Source organism: Buceros rhinoceros, unplaced genomic scaffold (genome assembly GCF_000710305.1).
Source record: "Buceros rhinoceros silvestris isolate BGI_N320 unplaced genomic scaffold, ASM71030v1 scaffold24379, whole genome shotgun sequence".
Classification (NCBI taxonomy): Eukaryota; Metazoa; Chordata; class Aves; order Bucerotiformes; family Bucerotidae; genus Buceros; species Buceros rhinoceros.
Window position 1 is genome coordinate 21,250 of NW_010430608.1, and position 20,500 is coordinate 41,749.

The following is a 20,500-nucleotide window of genomic DNA, read 5'->3' on the forward strand; positions in this document are numbered from 1 at the left end:
ATTGTGTTTAACAGTTTTTAACCCCCCCCCCCCCCTTTCTTTTTCTTTAACCTTACAGGAACTATTTGACTTTGGTGGTGTTTATGTCGGTTCTACAAAATCAATTCCCTTTTTGCTGCAGAACAAAGGACAAGCGAGTACCAGAGTGGAGTTTGATTTTTCTAAGTATACGGATTTTAAATTGAATGCTAATGACCATTCAGGTATTTGCTTTTGCTATATCAGAGTTTTCATTAAATAATGAGTGGTTAATGCTCAGAGAATATCTGCCAGACGTTTTCTGGTAATCAAGTTTTCTGATTAAAGGAAACCTAAAGCAATTATTTTAAAAGTGTTCCTTAATCTAAATTAAGAGGAGACATTTTGGTTTGCCTGTAAAAGGACATTTGCCAAAAATAAGCATTTGGAAAATGTCAGGTTGCCTGTAGACTTTTTTCTTTTTTTTTCTCCCTCTAGTTGCTAAGGTATGGTAAAAAAAAAAGAAAGTTTTAATATCTTCTCACCAGCTAAAATGAAAACCAATTTAAAAAACAATCAGCCAGCCAACCAAAGGGAAACAACCATACTCATCTCCTGTTCATGAACTTTTACCGATTGTTTTGACAATGCTTACCCTTCGGCTAATTCATGGTCAGTGTAAGAGTCCAGACTTCTCTTCTTCCTGATGGTAACAGGGTGTCTGCAGGTTAATCACAGGCCTTCAATCCTGCGTGATGCCCAGCTCAGAATGACATTGGGCCAGTAAGTGGACTGGATTGCTGTTCTTTTGTTTCTTCATAGAACTAGTGCAGATTCTTATCCTTCACTCATTGCTGCCCATCCCTTTTCTACTGCAGTCCTGGCATCTCCTTTGCTGTTCCAACATGAGAGAATTTTACAGCTGTGTTTATATGGCCACTTGTCTCTGAAAGCTCAGGAAATCAGGACTCTTTCTTTTGCAAAATAGTGTTATAACATTTAGTTGTATCTTTATGTAAAACTATGGTGGATGATGACAAAAAATGATTTGACAAGGGCAAAAGGGTTTTTATACCATGTGGTGGACCTCAAAGGGAATGTGAGGGCCGCTAGTCAGCCCTCACCTCTTTGTAACTGGGAAGAGAAATGCAAGACTGTCTACAACAGACAACAAACCAGCATGGGAATCAACTTGTTACATGTGATTTCTGGATCAGAGTTTGTGCTTGAAACAAATAATATGACATCCAGTAAGGTCCAGTACTCTTCAAATGGTGAATACTGGATGAATACTGATCCTGGTATTCCAGTGTGAATACTGAGCTCAGAGGAATATCACCTTTTTTGTTGAAACCAATGCTTCTGTTAGTGCCTTAAGACTGGACGTGAAAGTCTGAAAAATGAAGCAAGCCTTATTGGTAAGCTTCTGTGGTGTAGATTATGCCTAGAAGTCATTTAGGAAAACAGTTCAGCCAACTATTTTTCTTTTTTCTCCTTGTGGTATTAGTTTTCATTATTTAGTTAACTATTTTTGCCTTAAATTTTTATTCAAAGGTAAATGAGAGTGGGCTTTTTTTTTTTTTCTGAAATATTGTGTTCTCCCAAATCAATAACTTTGATTAAAGTTGTTGGTGATCAACACATCTCAAAATTACCTACAGAGTCCTTATGAGAAATACTATATTAAATCGTAAGTTTGTGGGAAATGGTTACCATACAAATATGTAGTTACCTTATGTTGGAAATTTCTTTGAAGTAGTGTAAAGATTACAAACTTAATCTTTAATGTAATAACATCTGTAATTTTGATTCTAAATTTTATTTGACAGTGGTTGACTGCTGTTCTTCAAAGCCTCATTTGTATTCAGTTAACTTAAAGGGAAAGTCGGCTTTGCAATGCTGCTTGTCCTTCACGCCAAAAGAGGTAGGTTTATGTGGCAGCGGTGATTATGCTGAGTTAAAATCATGCTCGGTGATATTTCTCTGGTGAAAGACAGACATTTTAGGTGCACATTTTAGTGTGCAGTAGTTTTATAATAGTAATTCAATTCTCGAGAAATCAAGTTCTGAGATAACCTTTATATAACTTTGCTGTTTTTCTTGGATGTTTGCATACACAAAGAAAACACACTTTCTCAATGACTTGAAATGGAAAAGGTATAAACTTAAAATGAAATGTCTTGCCACACATTCTTTTTAAATCATTTAGAAAACTGGCAGCCGTTTTCTTTTTGTAGCTGTTTGTGCTTTAACTCTCAGATGGCTGAGGGGCTGCAAAAGTAGAGGAGTTTTATGTGTCATAAAGATTGGTAAACTTGCTTTCTGATTGAGCTATTTGAGGGAAGTAAAATATATGAGACTTTATGGTTAGTTTTTCATCAGGAAAATAGCAATTTATTGGCAGTAGGTATCAACAGAGAGTGCTATAGCAAATTTTAAATCTAAACCTATTGAACAACACTTTAGAAATAGAGGATTTGGATTTACGTCTCTCTGTGTTTGGAGAACAATGAAATGAAAGAAAACTTAGTCTTTGTTTTTTTTTGTTTTTTTGTTTTTTTTTTATGAATCAGCTTCAGAACTAGCAGCTGGGCACCACTTCAACAGCACATAAGCCGGTTGCATTAGCTGCATTTTTACCTTAAAAAACCAAATTAATATTGGAGACAATGTATCTTGGACATGCCAGCAATACTTGTTTTTCACTTTTGTGCCCACCTCTCTCCTTCCTAGCACTTTAGTTTTTGAATAAAATGGAATTCCTGTGTTCAAAGCATCATTCAAATAATATTTGCATATTACAGGCTGTATCTGGTTACACTCTGACTTTCTTTCTCCTATTACTGTCAGCTTAGATTCTGTGTACACATGGAAGCTGTTGTGAAATAACTGATGTTGTGAATTCACTACTGATTTTTCCTGATAGAATATGAGTCAATAGATTGATAAAAATGAGTTATTTCAAACCAAATAAATTTTCTCCTATAGCATAGCAGGCCTTGAGGTTAGAGGAAAAGCAGTAGATGTTCGTCTTTAAGTATTTTGACACTGTCTGATGCAACATTCTCATAAGCAAGGCAGTTAGATTTAGACTAGACACAGTGTTGGGAAAGTATGTAATTTTTTGCAAAATGGTGCGTAGAGTATCACCTATGACCTATTGTCAAACTGGAGAGAAACTCAGGAAAAATGCTGACATTTTCCTTTTAGGTAGGAAGGGTCAGTAGTAGAAATGCAAGATTAGATAATGCTGTAAGAGTAATCTGTGTGTGTGGTGTAGTAGATCAGGAGCTGAACAAGAATTAAGGGTAGAGGCAGACACCACAGTGATTTATAGAAATAGGTATTTTAGTAAATGTTAGTAAAATAATTATTGTAATCAGTGCTGACAACTCTTCAGCTGGAACACTTTTCCCATGTGGGATGACATACTTAAAGAAAGAAGTGGGAAAATTTCCATAAGGAATTAGTTTCTTTTGAAAAAATTTCTGTAAGAAAGCAGTGGAAATTATTAGAAGTCCAGATAGCATGAACTGTGCTGAGGAATATGATTTATATATGATTGTTCACTGCAGCAGGTAGGTAGTGAGTAGTGGGTTTGAATTCTGCCAGGTGGATAGGATTAGATATAAAAACTCATTGTAACAAAAGAGTCAAATATTGTAAAAAGTTACCTGAGAAGATATCTCCCTTATTGAAGACTCTGAGGAAGGGGTTGGACAAGCGTCATGAGAAATGCTTCACTCTGTCCCAGGAGGACGAGTCATCTGTCAGATAATCACATTTATCCATATTCTAACAGCGTGTTGTTGCTGCAAAGATGAAATTCGGGCCCTGCTAGGGCCAGCGTTAAGCCTCATAGTAACTATAACTGTATTTCTTAGTTGCTGTCTTGCTATGTGTGAAACTCAAACCAGTTAAGCAATAACTAATACAAAGGAATATATTATTGGCTTAAAATTATGAAAGTGGAATGTGGAAAGGCTACCTTCCCTTATAAATAAAAAGCAGTACATAAACTAGCGTAGAGCCTTGTAAAACAAAAATGGAGAAAAAAACTTTTAATGACTAAATATATATTATTTTTGTTCTTACAGCCAAGCTTCAAAACATGATTTTTATTTTACCAGCGAACTCCTCTGAGATGCGTGTTGCATTTACAAAAGCAACCTGTTGTATCAGCATTCTCTTAAAGAATGTTTTTCAGCTTAGAATCATAAGTATTCAACAGCAATTTAAATTTTTTATTTTAAATGAAAGATTGTCAATGGAAATGAGAAACAAAATGATGTTTTGTAACTTCTAGTTAGCTTCTGGTAAGCTAGAGATATAAACTAAACAGAGAAAGTAGATGTTTGTTAAGATTTTAATGCCCTTTTGTAGGAACTTACCAAGTCTCCCAGATTTCCATTCTTTCTTGTTTTTCATTTTGTATCATCTGGTTACTCTGGAATAGAAATGCTTACTTTTGAGGAGTTCGCTCTGTTCGTGGATTAGATGGGAACAAGTAACAATGGCACAACTAATAATTTAACTTAGTTAAACTAGTGTTTTAAAATTCTGGGTTTTTTGCTCCAGCATCTATACAGAAAATTCAGTTAGGAGTTCTATAAAAATGAAATGCCAGAAACATACTGATTTTAAAAATGATAAGTAGGGTCTAGAAATACTAAAATAGGGTCTAGCAATATTGTCCTATGGACGATACAAGAGCGTGTACTCGTATGTGTAAGATGTAACAGGTAACAATCGTTTAACTCTCAAGGTATCAATTTCTATTTATTTTCACAAAGTAATGTTACTTATGTCTTGTCAAGTATTTAACAGAGGTATTCCTAATCTACATTGTAGGTGCAGTTTTCATGTGTCTTTTTTCTTTCCATTAATTGCAGTAGCTAAAAGCACATGATTGCGTCTAAGATCTAAACGACGTACATATTGATGGGAACCATAACCTGAAATCCAACAGCTCTTGCTTGTGGCGTTGGATTTCTCTGGTGATAGTGCTGCTATACAAAGTGATCCTTTTTTTTCCTCCACCATAGTGCAGTCAGTGGTCCTTCTTATAGAACAGTGAAATATCAGCTCTTTAAAATCCTGAATTTCCTGCTCCCCCGAACTATCAAAGCAGGGATTTTATTTGTCTCCCAGTACTCTATTTCCCATTGCTACCCTTGAGCTCTGTTACCATTTTCTTTCCTTGTCATGTGGCAGGAGAGATTAAGAGCAGAAATGCTGACGCTGACAAAGCTGTAAACTCAAATGACTAACTAAGTATTTCTGAAGACTGTTGGAATAGCAAATGGTTCTTGATGTTTAATTTCACTTGTGATTTGAATTACTGTTCAGTATTACTGTTTGTCATTGATGAGCATCTCCAACAGTCGTTGCATACTGGTGGCATGGTAAGTGAACTGAAGACAAGGTTATGCTAGTTGGCAGTCAGCTTAAATTATGATATAAATTCAGAAAAAAATGCGTGCATTTGACTGGATCTATTTTGTGACGTCATCTGCATTCTTAAAAGTTGAACAAATCTGTAGAATATATTGCATCTGTTGGTTACAGACTTCTCTGTAGGGTTTTCTAATCTAATCCTTTTAGAAGAGAGATTGCAAAATTAAAAGTGTTTTTCCAGTCTTGAGAATAATTTTTGGAAAACAGAACAACTTCTTTCAGAAGTCAAGGAACAAAGAACTTCAAAAAGGAAATTTTCCTGGGGCACCTTATACCTCATAAGGAACTAATAACAATTAATAACAACATGCAATTTACAACGCACCAGTGCTCACAGCTTAGTGTCACTGAGAGTGCAGTGCTGGCAGCAATAGCACTGACTAATGTTAAATGAAGTTAACTTGGAAAACAAAAATGTGTTGCCCAGCGTGGCATGACTAAAGGAAGCATCTGGAAGTGTATGTTCCCCCCAGGATGCTGTAGCTTTTCTTTAGTTTGATTCCTGCAGAGGAGAATACTAATAAAAGCTTAGTTCTGTTAGGAAAGTAGTCCAGGTACTGGCATCTCTTCTTGTGGTCAGAAACTCTCAGGACTTAATGATTCTTAAAATGTTCCTGGTTGGATCTTAGTTCTTTGTCATTCTACCTCATCTAGATTTCCCTGTTTTATCACAGGATTTCTTCCTTCTCTTTCCCGACATTCCAGTCTTTTAAAAAAGTAGTCTTCTGTGTATGATGAGCTTCCCCTATTCAGGTTTCACGGCTGCAAGCGCTGTTTCCTGCCGCTGCACTCGAACAGCTGCTTCTCTGATCTCATCACCATTTTCTGGACAACTGCTCTTACCCGGCTTACCTCCCAGCTGCTACAAACCTTCTGTATCCCACTGAGTTGCAGTCTTTTCTGTCTGCCTTCTGGTTCTACTAAAAGTTCCTGCTGTGGTTGTAGTCATTACTGACAACACTACTGTATAAACCAATAAAATGCCATTATATTCATGTTATTGCTAAGAAAGTAGATACTAGAATTAATGAGAAATTAAGACAAAATAATTCAGAAGCATTGCTAAAATATCACAAAATGTGAAATTATTTTAATACACTTCAATATTTTATTAAAACTTCTTGAATTATTAATGTAAGGTTTCAAGTAATTTAGTCTTCAATGCAAGCTTGAATTCTCCTGCTAAAAATCAACTTGGCAATAGCATTCCTTCTGCCTCAAAAAGCTTCAGATCAACAAAGTAAATACATAGGAACTCTGAATTGCTCCTACAATTCTCGCTAAAACTTACTATGTTCAAATACATGTGACGTCAAAAGACACTCTTAGAGATGAACTATGTTGGCATGCTTATAAAATAATATCTAAAAAATTCTGAAGATAATTTTTCCAATGTTCGAAGTGGTAAAATGCAGTCAATGCATTATAGACAGGGCTGGGAGACTGCTCAGACGGAGCCTTAGTGTGCCTACCTGTTATTCCAGCATCCCAGAAGGTGTTAGAGGGGACAGGGCTCTCTGCTACGCTGGAGAGAGTTTAACCTTAGTGTTTGTTGGCTGTGAAAGTCAGAGCTGTAGGTGAAAGCAGTATACAAAAATATATGTAGAAATAGGTAAGCCATCAGATACTACTTAATATCATATTTGTATTCAGACTGTATGCTGCTTTCTTTTCTGTTTTGTTATGAATTTATGTGAGAGACACTTCAGTTGCATGTAGGTTTTTTTTCCCTGCAGTATAAGGAGGTTTAGTCAGCAGAACATCTGATGAGCTAGGCTGTGTTCTCATTTCAGAGCCGAATAGAAAAAAATTTTCTGGTAATTTAACAAACAAACAAACCCCCAAACAAACAAAAACCTAAGCAAACCCCCATGGCTCTCTGGCCAAAAATCCGTTTTATCTCCCTCATCCGTGTCCAGAGACAGAGCTGAGAATTATTACTAATAATATTATTGATTGATCGAATGCTAGTAATGATTATTTTTGAACTGAGTTTTAAATCAAGAAGCATAAAAGCATGGCTTTTCTGACCATGGCTCTCTTTCTGCAAGCTACCTGTCCAGGGAACAGTGAGGAGCCTCTCATCCCTTTGCTTATGTGCCAGGGAAGCGCGCAGCAGGTCACGTTAAATATTTGCTCTGTGTTCCTCAGGATGATCCACCTTGCTAGCAGCTGTGTCATGCGTGGTCTGGTAAGGAAAGCAAGGTGCAGGAGTGTACTGCTTCAAAATGACATTGTTTTTTTTTTAGTCTGCTGGAACAATAACAAATTCCAGCATCTTGGAAAAAAGACAGAATCCGCAGCTGTGTAATAATGAAGCCTGTGAGGGCCTTTGATTGAGATAAATAGAGCAAGTCACACCTGTCAGAGCTTGTTGCTTGAGCTTTTCCTAGAGAAGTGACAGGTGGCTTTTTCTTTTTTTTTTTTTCTTGGCATTTTAAATGATGTATTTTTTTCCTAGAATGTAAGAACAGAATTCATGGTGTCAGAAATGCATTCTATGGAAAACCTGCAGCTGTGGAATTACAGGGTGTTGCTGGTGCATCACCTCTGGCTGTATATAAGGGAAAGATTTAGTTTTATTTCAGTATTTGAATGATGGCTTTGAACATTGGTTACATTATTCATTGCGAAAAGCTGCTTATCTGTGATATAAAGCTGGGGAGTTTAGGCTGCATGAAAGATTTAAGTATGTCTTAGGGAAAAGCTCGTGTTAAATCTGAGGGGAAGTTAAGAATGTGTATTATATACAGTTGCAGTACATAAACTGTTGATTTTGCAGTTAAGTTTAAATTTGAATTGAACTGATTTTTTTCTCTCCTTGTATCACTGCCAAATCCGTATTTTGTTAGTGCTATAAATAAACTTTAAGATCAGCCTTTACTCAAAAATTCAATGACTTAATGCTTAAAGATATTTGATCAGTCTGCATGTTATTGTATGAAAAATACAAGACTATTATCCTTTACAGATGTTTTAAAGTCATAAATTACTTACTGATTTACCGAGGTTTTATGCCACAGGAGCATCTTTTGAAGATGTAACTTGAAGTATTTTATGTGGGTGTCTTGAGATACTCAAAATATAAGTGTGTAAATAAAATCAAGAGATTTTTACTCTTTGTTTATGACACACCTTGAGCATTAGTTACTAAAAAATCTGAAATGTCATTCATTATGTTAATTTTGAAAAGACAAATCTGTGTTATAAAATTTAATCACTATCAGAGATCAAGTATCAGTGCAAATCAAAGGACTGTGGTGATCTCACTGGAGAAACTTCCCCTTATCCCATGCTTTCCTCTTGCTAAGCAAAAATACACGAAACGTTTCGCAAGGCTCAGCACGACTCTCGCTCACCAGGAGTTGGTAATTGTTTGTTAGAAACCCTGCTGGAACCCTAAACGCTGAGTGCTGTGTACTTGCTTCTCATTCAGCTGTGTGATTCTGTTACAGATGGAGATGTGCCTCATGTCCTGGCTTAGGACAGTTTTTTTTTCTTTCCTGTCATTTACGTATTCTACTCGCTACCACATATGTGGAAGTGAAGCACGATGCACTATTTTCTGCAGGTTTTGAAAGCTTTTAAGTGATTAATAAGTTCTTTATATAGCTGTTTTACTTTAAATTTTAAGCAGCTTTGCAGATTTTATAGGCCACAGTCCTTTCTGGGTATTTTAGTGGCCTTCAAGGTCAAAATAGAATGTAAAGAGCTGTAACACTGGTGTTAGTGCACAAGTTTTGGGTTTTTTTTCTATTAGTTTTGTTACATTTATCCATACCTTTATGTCTGCAGAACATAACTGCTCTAGCGTGCTGATCCATGGAAAGACAGTAAGAAGCAAGAAATCTCCCCTTGAAAATGCACTGTGAAATAAATTTGGCCTCTCAAGTGCACAATGTGTCAGAAAGGAGGATTCTGTATAAAAAATGTTATCTTTTGAATTATAAACCCCAGTTATTTGGGCGTATAATTGGAGAGATCACATCACAAGGATCAAAGATCGTATCACTAGGATCAAAATCGCTGGAGTTTGGTTGCCTGGAATTCAGTGGTGTTCAATGAGAAAGACTTAAGAAGGTTTTTTTTGTTTGTTTTTGTTTTTTTTCCCCTGAGGTTTCTTACTTTTAACTCATGCTTCACCTTGATCTCAGAACCCACTTTGTTTATGCTGTTAACAGCTGACCCTTTTTCTTCAGTGCTGGAGGAAGGCTTTCTTAAATCACGTAGCTTTGTTTTTTGAATAAGCTCATGCTTATTCATTTGGACCACTGCTCCAGTCTTTTTTCACTCAGGAGAGTGGTTGGAGAGGAACGCAACACAGTGATTTTCCAGAAGGCTTGTCTATCTGTCTGTCTCTCACCCCCTGGTCATGGGGAAAGAGCTTGTGTGCCCTTGTGAGGTTGAGAGCTGTGCTGGTGGTGGCACGTGCCTGCAGTGGGGTCTCCCAGGCCAGACAGGTCTCAGCTGAAGGGTCAGACACAGTGTGTCCACGGGCAGGATGGGCTCACTAGCCTTCGGGCACCATCCTAGGAGAGGGACAACTCTGACCCCAAACCCGGGCAGATGGAGCTCGTTTAGCCCTGTAAGGCATCCATCATCTAAGAGAAGGACACTCTAACCAAACCTACGACCCGAGGACTTCGCTGTCACCGTCCAAGCTTGCCAGGCCCTGGCAGATGAACCTCAGGTGTAAAGGGTGGAGCCAGTTCCGCGCACGCTGCGCCTCACCTAAAAAACCCACCGCGCAGCCCCGAAGGGTGCACTCATCGCTTGCAGTGAGTGTGGGAAAAGCCCTTCCCAGATCTTCCCAGATCTTCGTTCGCGAAGCCAAGCCATGATGATGATGATGACGACAATGTCTATCTGTGCTGGTAACTCTGATACTCTTGGGCATGCAGTTTTTTCCTCAGTGGGGGAAAAATGGCTCTCTGCTACTTACTGACACTGTTACTGATACTGGGTGATAATAAACTGCCGTCCTATTAGTATCATGATCAGGTCCTAAATTAATTTCAGTAATTTTTCTGAAATAGTAAAACCGCTCAGATGGTTCAAGAAATACGTACAATTTCTTTGGGAAAGTGCCCACAATGGTATTTGTGTCCTGTAGGTGGCAGCGTATGACTTCACTCTTCCAGTTGATACTCCTCGGGCTGACTTCCCATTGACACGGCCAAGCCTCGTATCTGCAACTTCTGTGGGATCTCCAAAGCACGTTGTTGCTCCTCGGCCAGAGGCGGTGGCTGTCGCTGTTCCATTCTGTAGAGTGAAAGCAGTTGGTAGGTAAACTAGGGTCTTAAGCAGATGGTGAATACTTGTATTTGTAGTGATGTTTGTGCTTGTTTTCTAATTGCAGAGAAATACTACTGAACTGATGTTTGATTGATAATTGTATAATTTGTAAATTTCTTGGAAATCTGCAAATTTTTCAGATTTTGATTTGTATTTTAAAATATGTGTGAAGCTGGACTTTCTATACGTAATTATGACATGCTAGCAAAATATGTTTTATTATATCTATGGAGTTGCCTTATGTAAAAATCAGTTTACCAAAATTTTGTTTCTATTCATTCATTAGTATTTGTAGATCTTAGCATGCAGACTCCAGTATTTACAGCAATTCATCTGAAAAGTGAGGAAAAGTAGCTGGCAATTGTTTTCAGTAATCAATCTCACTTTTTTTTTTTTTTGGGTGGGGGAGATAATTTCCTGTTCTTTCCCTGCTAGTCTTTCAGTCGTGCTGTGTTTTCCTTGACCAGACGGTTTCTATGGGAGGTGAGGACTTTGTGAGCAGCATAGTGAGGCATTGGTGGAAGCATTTCCGCAGATTACGTTCCTACTTTGAAACAATAATAATTTATATGCCTGTGCTTTAGAGAAATAGGGATAGTGTTTACATCATGTGAGCTATGTGAGTAGGAAATCCTTTGGGCTTTTTAGGGGGAGAAGAGAATTGATCAATACACTTCCTCGCTGAGTGTGAAACAAACTTGCAGATTTTAGCAAAGTGATGCTGTATCCATGCTAGGTCCATTTCCAGCGTTTAATCTAATCAAGAAATGAAAAGAGGCTGAAAATCCTCTTTTTAAAATTCATTGGCTGTGACAGTTTCTTTGTTTCAGCTATATGAAATTAAAGAGAAATGCTGTTTTTTATCAAATCTTTCAAGTCTGTCATGACGTTTGCTGTCACAAATGTAAATGCATTTGTCTGCAATAGGAATAACGTGGCTTTGTTTATAGGATCTTTATATGAAGGAGGGATGCTGTAAGTCTGGTAAATACAGAATTTAAATAATTTTAATGGGACTAAAGGGTTATAATAAGACAGAAAGTTAAACTATAGTTATGTGTATAGTAGGGGAACAATGGAAAGAAAATACAGTTTTAAAACACGGGGCAAAACATTTCTGCTAAACATGTCAGAAACAACAATTTTATGAAGGGACTTTGAGAAAATAGTTGTCAAAATAATGCTATAGAAGCATCTTAAGTGATTTTTTTTTTTTTTCCCAACAGTACTGAAATCACCATTGGAATTCTCCTCAATGGAACTTAAATTTGCAGTACATTCAAGGGGCATGCATTCCAATATTGCTGATGAAAGTCCGAATTCTCAGGTATGTAATCACAAGTGTTATCATTATTCTGGGCTAGAGCTTTTAATTACTCAAAAATGACTGGGAAAAGAATGCAAATTTGGAACTCAAACCTCAGTCATGTTCCAGATATGTGCTTTCAATATTTAAAAGTTTTCCAGTTGTCATTTTGTTCAGTTTTTGATTTTATGTTTGTCTTTTTGATCACTAGAAATTTTTCCAAAACTCAAAATTGGGCTTTTCCTGGCTCTCTGATATACGAGGAAGTGTGGGCAGCATGAGAAACTGACTGTGAACTGTGTAAGAAATAGCTTACTCCCAAAGATTTTCTGCCTCTGCCTATACTAGTGAAGTAGACAGTGACAGCGCACAAATGCAATCAGTGCGGCGTGATGGTCCATGCAGTTAAATTGCTGTCCCAGTATTTGTATAGCATTGATTTGTGCCAACTGGTCTCTCCCAAAAAATTCCTGGTCATGGTTTAGGGCTTAGTGGGAAAAAGGCACTAAGTAGGATATTTGGCCACAGCCATTCTGTTTTGGAATATAGAGAATTCGGCTCTATGATTGCGAAACATACCATAATGTAATTTATTGTTTATAATTCCCAAAGGCTTTTTATTTTTGGCAATGGTGAAAACTCTTGAAACTTTCTTTCAAGTATCTTCACAAAACAATGATAGTACAAAGTTGAGGCTTTTTCCTGGCTATGGATATGATAGGACTTGAAAGAGTAACTCTTGAGAGGAAGAGATGGAATTTTTTTTTTTTCCCCACTGTCATCTTATTGAACTGGGAGAATGGGCTTTGAAAACCTATTTTGAACTTCTTGCTTTTTCAGCATATCCAGCCTTAAGTCTAGATGTCATGAAGTATGTGTTCAGTGCTTGCTGTGCTTCATTTGTGTCAGGAAAAGCTCCTGGTTTCTGTTTGGCTAAGCACCCCCCCGTGATGCTTTTATCTATTTACCTCACATAAATGAGGTTTTTCCATTCTGGGAAGGAAGTATGGCTCTGTGAATGTGGTGACTGACTGGACAACATCTAGTCTGTACTGATAGGTACACTCATCTTCTCACCTTACAGATATAATAAACCGGGTTCTTCATTGCTTTCTAGCGCTTTCTTGCTTTCCCTCTGATTGCAAAAAGAATGCTTAAGATAGAGCGGTATGAAAAGTATCATGGTATTTCCTGCTTTTCCTCTTTCATCATGTCCTCTGTTCTCTGCAAATACTTACAGAAGCTTGATTTGAAGAATATCTCAAGACAGCAGCTGACATGGAAATTGAATTGTGATGATGCAGGCAAAATTATAGAAGACGATATTTTTAAATTTAGTCTGCAGACTGGGTTTCTTGATCCAGGACAAAAAATCAGTATTGCTGTATTCTTCTGCCCTTGTGAGTAACTCTTTGAATTCTTCTACAGATAGTTTGGCCAGTCTATAGATTTCATAAATGACTGTTTATGATGAGTCATAACTAGGACTTATTTTGATTAGCTTCCAGTTAACGTGACTGAATAATGAACTGAAATGCCAAAAGAGGGGTTTGTTGTGGTTCTGAGAAAATAAGACAGCTGCAGACCAAATACAAAGCATGGAATCACTTGACAGCATTGTTTGAAAAGTCTGGTTTGCACATGTAAAATACCAAAGGCTGGGATATCTGAACTGTTCTCAGTGCTGCTCCTTCGTGTGCATTTAGATTGACCGACTCAGATCCTAAAACTTTCAAGAATACTTGGAATGTGTATGAATGTTTTTTTCTAAATAGTCATAATTTAGATAAGAATGGAAGTTTCCCGCCTCAGTGAGATTAAAAATCACTTAGCTATGATATATTGTGAATAGTCTGTTCAGGCAACCAGACCGTAAGTTCATTGGGAGTTATTTTTTCTTTTGCTGTGTTACCATATCTTTTATTTACAGAAAATCATAAATAACTGTAGAAAATCAATTGCTCTTAATTCAATGTTATAAATATTTCCCCAGGATTTATAGCCTGCTTGTGCTATATCTTCACTGAATACAATTACTCTTTCTTGTGAGAGAACATTAGATACAACAAAACCCACACAGGGGACCTGGTTACTGAATATGGTGTGTGCTCATCGCCTTCACAAGTTTGTACTGTGAAGTCATAGTATGTGGGGGTAAAGACACTTCAAAATGAACTTTAAGCGTGTATTAATTTGTTTAAATATGCCTCAACAGTTATAATAATGAGTGCAAAATGCTGTAGTAAACTAGAGTGTTAAAAAATTAAATACAGGAGTTTATATAATGTTTGGTAATATGATACTACCAGTTTAAAAAAAGTGTACTGAATTAAATAGAGATTCTCAAGGACTGAAGGTATGTTAATATGATCCTCTTCTGCTGTACTAAATAATTTAATTCATTAACAGCATATGAAAAATTTCAATATATCTTATTTTGATATAAACCCCCTTATCTGTAAGATAGTAAGTTGCAAAAAATCTGTGCTCTGTGGAAAAATTCTCACAAAGGCACTTGAGTCACCAGGAGTTCAGTGCCCCTGCAAGATGTGCTGATTATGTAATGGGCATATATTACCGCCATGATCTCCATCTACTAGGGCTTTTTCTTCTGCAACAATAAGATATTAAATAATGATGCCCTTTAACAGTTTCAGTGGGGAAATTATTTGTTTACTTTTGATTATTTTTTCTTCTTCATTTTTAGTAGGGCTTACCTTTAAGTTTTAACTACCCGAGACTTGTCCGCTTTGAAATCTGTATTTCAGTGTATGCATGTTCTTCACTGGTACCCATTCATGCTAAAGGTGTGTATGTGCAATAAGGCATCAATTAACGGAAAATCCAAGGCAACTACACTAAAATGTTTGTTTGGAAGACAAGTGTAGGAACTGAATAACAGTGTAATACAAACTTAAGAGGGTGAGAAGAGAAAATGATGATTATACTTTCTTCCCACACTCTCTCAAAAGATCAAAAACCATACTATTATACAGTTCAAATTTTGGGGGGAAAAAACCCCAAAATTAGATGTGTTCTGTTAGAGAGGAACAAGGAACATGGACATCCTTAAAGAGCTTTTGCTGCTAGTTTAAATAGCAGCTGAAACAGGTAGAGAGGAAGGTGTGGGAACTTGGAGTATTTCTCCTTCAGAAGTGTGAGAGTGGTATCGGGAGGAGAGCTGGCATATGTGCGCGACTGACCTTCGGCAGAAATATAATCTGTTTGTTTCTGTTAACAATGAATCTGCATCAAGTGCAGTCCCAGGGTAGCATGCTAGGGAGTTAGTTAGGCGCTCTGAACCGGGTGGGCTTTCTAGTGCAAATTAGATGGAAAATGAAGCAGCTAATGAATATATGCACCTATGTGCCTTGACAAGTTGTGTTCCTTTATTCAGAGTTTTTTTCTGAGGTAAGGCAGTGAATGAGTATTTCCCATAATGAATATAGAAAAGGCAAAAAGGAAATGTCCCATTTAATTATACAGATTTTGTTAGGAAAATTTTCACATCTGCTGGCCTGCCTATTGTTTGCCCAGTAGAAATTAATGGCAGTGTATCAGAATGGTAACAACAGCATAAACTTTCAGAGTAGTCATGAAAGGTGTGATTAATAGAATAAACACATGACTTCAGTTGTTAGTTCAGGATATAATTCCCATTAATTTTGAAATAATTTATTTAACATGAAATATTATGAAAGCACTGGTCCTAGGCATTACAAACTAGTGAACAAAACTTAATGAAATCATACACTTTTTTAGTCTTTGGGTCTTTTTAAAATTAGGACAGTATCTTAACATCCTGGAGTTTCTGACACAAACAATAAATTGGTTCCACAACTTTCCCTTCCCATAAGTCATACATAAGTAAGAAGATAAAATACCAGATATAGGGTTTAGTTAGAGCACAGCTGTTGGACAGTAGAGTGTCTAGCTTGTATGTAGGGGTAACTTGTGTAGAACACCTTTTCTCAGAAGCATGTCAAAAATATCCTGTTTGGCTCTTCAAACATCTCCATGACCTTTTCTGATCGCTCTCTCGCCTTTTCCTCGTAAAAGGGCTAAGTGCCAGAAAAAGATGTGTTCTTGCTCTATCAAAGCCTAGAATCACAAACTTCTCAGTCCTTCTCAACAGTATCGTCTCCTAAAGTTGATTTCCATTTAACATGGAATTAACCAGATGTTGCAAACACTACACCAAGTTCCCATTTAATCTGTTTTTTCACTTTGCTAGTTTCATCTTTTCTGGTCTGAAACGAAGGGTTCTGCTGGCCATGTTCTTGTGAATTAACAGGCTTCTGTGAAGCTCCTCTGTTACCATCTCCAAGAAGAAATTGGTGCTTATGAGAAGGGAATAAGAGAAAATATTTTGAAGATATTAGGTTTACTTCTTTGAGTATGTAAACAATGGCAGCTTTTTCTCAGGCTGTGAAAATAATTATCTGAGGTATTCTCAGATACTTGTCACAAGTATTTTGTTTGCAGTGGCATGTATGTGCTCATACAGACACATAAAATGCAAAATTATTTGTTGTCTTATCTCTCTCCTTTTAAAATATTGGGTGAGGATGCTTGCTAATCTGGTAACAGTGGGGAATCAAAGGGAAAAGTGCTTTTCTCGAAAATGAAAAGATTAACTTTTGGGGTTGTTCTACAACACAGCATGTAGGTTTGTTTCTAAATGCAAGAGTTTTTCATTACCTGGCCCTCAAAACTGTTTATTTTCCTAACTCTTCAGCAGGCGGGAATGACTTAACATTTGGTAAATGGCACCGCGCGGTTTGGAACACCGCTTTGATAGTAATAGTTGTGGAAGGAAGCACATTGCTCTCTGCATCAGTGAAAGAAAACGTGCTTTTCCATCCTAGAGAAAACTGCCTTGCAGCAGATAGCAAGATGGCAAGAGAAGAGGCAGGACGCAAGGAACTGGGACATGATCTTGGTGGAGGGTAGAACCTGTCCTGCTGGCTTGTGTGAGGCTGACTTGGCAACAGCACGAGTTTTAGAGTCATCTGTTAAAATGGAACGATTGCCATCTTAAAAGGCGGCAACTTTTCTTGTCTTGGCAGTCAGATGCTTCCAAAATAAATTCGTTTAGTCTTCAAAAACTTTCTGAGTAATATAAAACAATATGGATTTCTGGTTTGGTACAAGCAAGGGTCCTAAACTTTCTTAAATAATTCTTCAGATACAGAATTTACTGTATGTTAAGCTACATTTTGAGGAAGAAAGTAATACTGTTAACTTAAAAAAAAAAAAAACAAAACCAAACAAACACCAAATCCACTAACTATAAATAACTCTTTGGGTTTTTTGTTTGTTTTTTACATTTATTTATTTATTTTACCTTTTTAACAGCTTATCCTGGGACATATGCATCTGAAATGTCAGTGCGTCTAAATGATAATCCGTCATGTTACAAAATAGCATTGTCTGGCACTGCGAAATCACCAAAAATAGATTTTGATCCCCCCTTTTTAATGCTGATGCCAGTTCCTCTGGATGTGAAAACTCAAACAGCCGTCAATATCATTCCACAAGATTATTTAAGGTAAAAATCTCAAAATGAATTTATTACAGAAATTCCGAATAATTCTTGGATTTATTCTCTCCTTAAAAAGGGAATTAATGTTTGTTTTGAAGGTTAGTATTAATTTTCTGCTCAGCTGAGGAAAGAGTCTGTGTATTTAAGAGAACATTTGTGTAATTAATATTGCTGTACATTCAACAAGCCCGTGTTCTGTCCTCCAAACATTCCTACTTCATAAAGTGACCATCTTCGGACTTATTCACCCTGTCAGATGCTTTCAAAATTACTTTGAATAGCACAAAAATTAAGATTTTTTTTTTTTTATGTCAACTTTAGACAGATGCTAAGATCTTACTTATTTTCTCACAATGTGATCAGCTAAAATCTTTTTGTTGTTCTATTTTCTCTACTCCACAGGCTATAAAGTACCGTTTTGAAATCTAGCTGTTGTCTAGACAGCTGGTGGAGTTGTGTTTTTTGGTGGTGGGTGGTTTTTTGGTGGTGGGTGGGGTTTTTTGGGTTTTTTCCTTAAGCAAGATTTTAGTAGCAAAGAGGACAGCACAAATGTTTAAATCTTGTCACTTAATATGATAAATAATCTATATATTTTTCATTTTTCTATGCATCACTCAATCCTGTTATTTGAATTTACAAGAGAGCCTTTTTGTAATCTTCATATTATGTAGCATAAGCACCACGCCTACTCCAATTTGGTAGAAATCTTAATATTTATTCTTTTAAGCACTCTTGTATACATGTGTGTCAAAATAATGCTTTTCTGGTCTCTAAGATACAGCCTTTCTGTTTGTAATCAGTAAAGAGCGGTAATAGTATTTTGTTTGTGCTTATGTAGGTATCATTTCAATACCAGAAGAATTGCAGCAAAACTCATTAGGTTGCCCTAAATTAATGAAATTAATTTTATGTTCAAATTATTATTGTCTTACCTCATTTGATTTGTAGTAATTTATCAAGTGATTTGTCTGTTGTCAGTAACTCGGTGGTTGGAACTGTAAGTCATCCTGGACTGACTACCATTCTTATTTCAGAACTGGAACCTGAAATTACGTAACTGGGGAAAGCGTCCTAAGTATCTTCACGAATTTCTCCTTATTTCTGTTTTAAAACTTGCTTTAACTTGATGTACATTAATGGAGTTTAATCGGTGTTAACAAAAGCTTTAAATTTAGGAAACCTAAAGTAAGGAAGTAATGTTTAGGCCCTGTGTAGAATAGTTAGTAGCAATTGCTCTTCATCTGAATGTTGCACTGTTGTGGCTCGGTACAAACCATTCAGATACTTATATGGACAACAAACAATCATCTAAATGCTAAAGGAATTTGAATTCTTTACTTAGTTTCACTTGATTTATACTTCAATACGGAAGTTATTATTCTATACTCAACTATGAAAAGCAGTTTCGTCAATGCGTGTATCTATGAATCAACTTTATTACTGCCATCTTGTGAGCACAAACACCATTACCGTTTATTTTTAATACAGGCAATCACGAATTCAAGTTGAACTTCCAGAGCTTGAACTTGAAAATGGTGACAGGATTTATCCTTTTTCTGTATGGTTCCCAGAAGGTCAAGATATTGTTCTTTTATCAGATGGGACAAATAAGGAACTAATTTGTCATATCAGTTTCAGATCATCTACTCCAGTGTCATTTTTAGGGAATATATTCTTCATCGATGAAGAAGAAAACAGGTAACGTGTGCAATTCAAATTCTTTTGGGGGTAGGGTCCAAACTGACGTAGTTGGATATAAGACGTTCTGTGTATGTATATCCACATAATGGTTGGGTAAAGACATACAATAATCATTCTGGAAAAAAATGAAGATGAAACAGGAATGTATTTCTTTCTTTCAACTGAACTACAATTCAAAAGCATCAAATTCAGTGTTGGTCTGTAAGGTAACACTCATCTAAGTGGCCATCTTAAAGCCTTGTGTCTCATGTCTACTGGTAATATTATGTTTACTTCAATCTTCTCGGGTTGCTTTGGAGAGACGTGGTCTTCATTCAGCAAGTCTCAATGTATTCTATTACAAAATATGTTATGATTAAAAGTAATTCCTGCAGTTACTATTGTCAGTAAAACAACTATTTTAAGGGTTAAATATCTCTGCTTTGAAGCTGGAAGCAACAGGCAGCTGTTTTTTCTTAAGAATAAAACTAAATTTTGTATTATCTTCATGCAGGGTTTACAGACCTTTCAGTTATTGTTGCTTGCATTGGATTAATATTTTATATTTTTCTGTATAGGTTGTCAGCCAGGAATCTATATCTTACTAATTTAATTCTAAGTCTTAATCATTGTGTGGGATGTGACTCATAAAAATGTGCTAAAGCTTGCAGTAAATGTGAGAAAAGGATAATTTAAGCTTGTGATGAAGTCTGAAATATAGCTGCTGAGAAGGCACAATATTTAGTTTTAATAACTGTTTTTATATGATGTACTAGTAGGTTCTCAAACCTTGTTATAATGAAATGATCCTTTTGGCTGTGTAATAAACTTTTTTCTATATTTGCCATTAAAGTGAAATAAAGGATATCATCCTTAATTTACGGGCAAACTCAATATCATTTTGAGACAAAGATACCAAATTAAAGTTATCAAAGTAATCTTAAAAGGTATCCCTGCTTTGTAATCTATGTGCCATATTTGTATGGACATGTGCATACTTTTCTGTCTGGTGCCCTATATGTCAGTGCCTGAAATGTGTAGGATAAATACTTAGTTCCTAACACCTTCGCTTCCTTTGCCATACGAATGGAGTGTCATCTCTTGAAACTCCGATGAGTTTTTTACCTATTGACTCATTCTTCTGGAAGTTTCCTTTCATATCCCGCTTTTGGGAAAATACCATATTGAAATACCTAATAATGAGCGGACAAGTGGCCAATAAGTGAGTTGATAGTCATTATCACAGACAATAACGAGTT

The 20,500-nt window shown here is 36.5% G+C and overlaps 1 protein-coding gene across 1 annotated transcript in view; it reads left to right on the plus strand.

Moving 5' to 3' along the window:
• LOC104499558 (chromosome unknown open reading frame, human CXorf22) overlaps positions 1–20,500 on the plus strand; it is a gene marked incomplete at its 5' end in the record, with an annotated part of 44,183 nt that overhangs the window by 18,711 nt on the left and 4,972 nt on the right. The window contains 7 exon segments of the mRNA XM_010143079.1: positions 122–203; positions 5,308–5,363; positions 10,529–10,697; positions 11,937–12,037; positions 13,134–13,200; positions 17,375–17,567; positions 19,050–19,259. Of these exon segments, the coding sequence (XP_010141381.1) occupies positions 122–203; positions 5,308–5,363; positions 10,529–10,697; positions 11,937–12,037; positions 13,134–13,200; positions 17,375–17,567; positions 19,050–19,259 (878 nt within the window).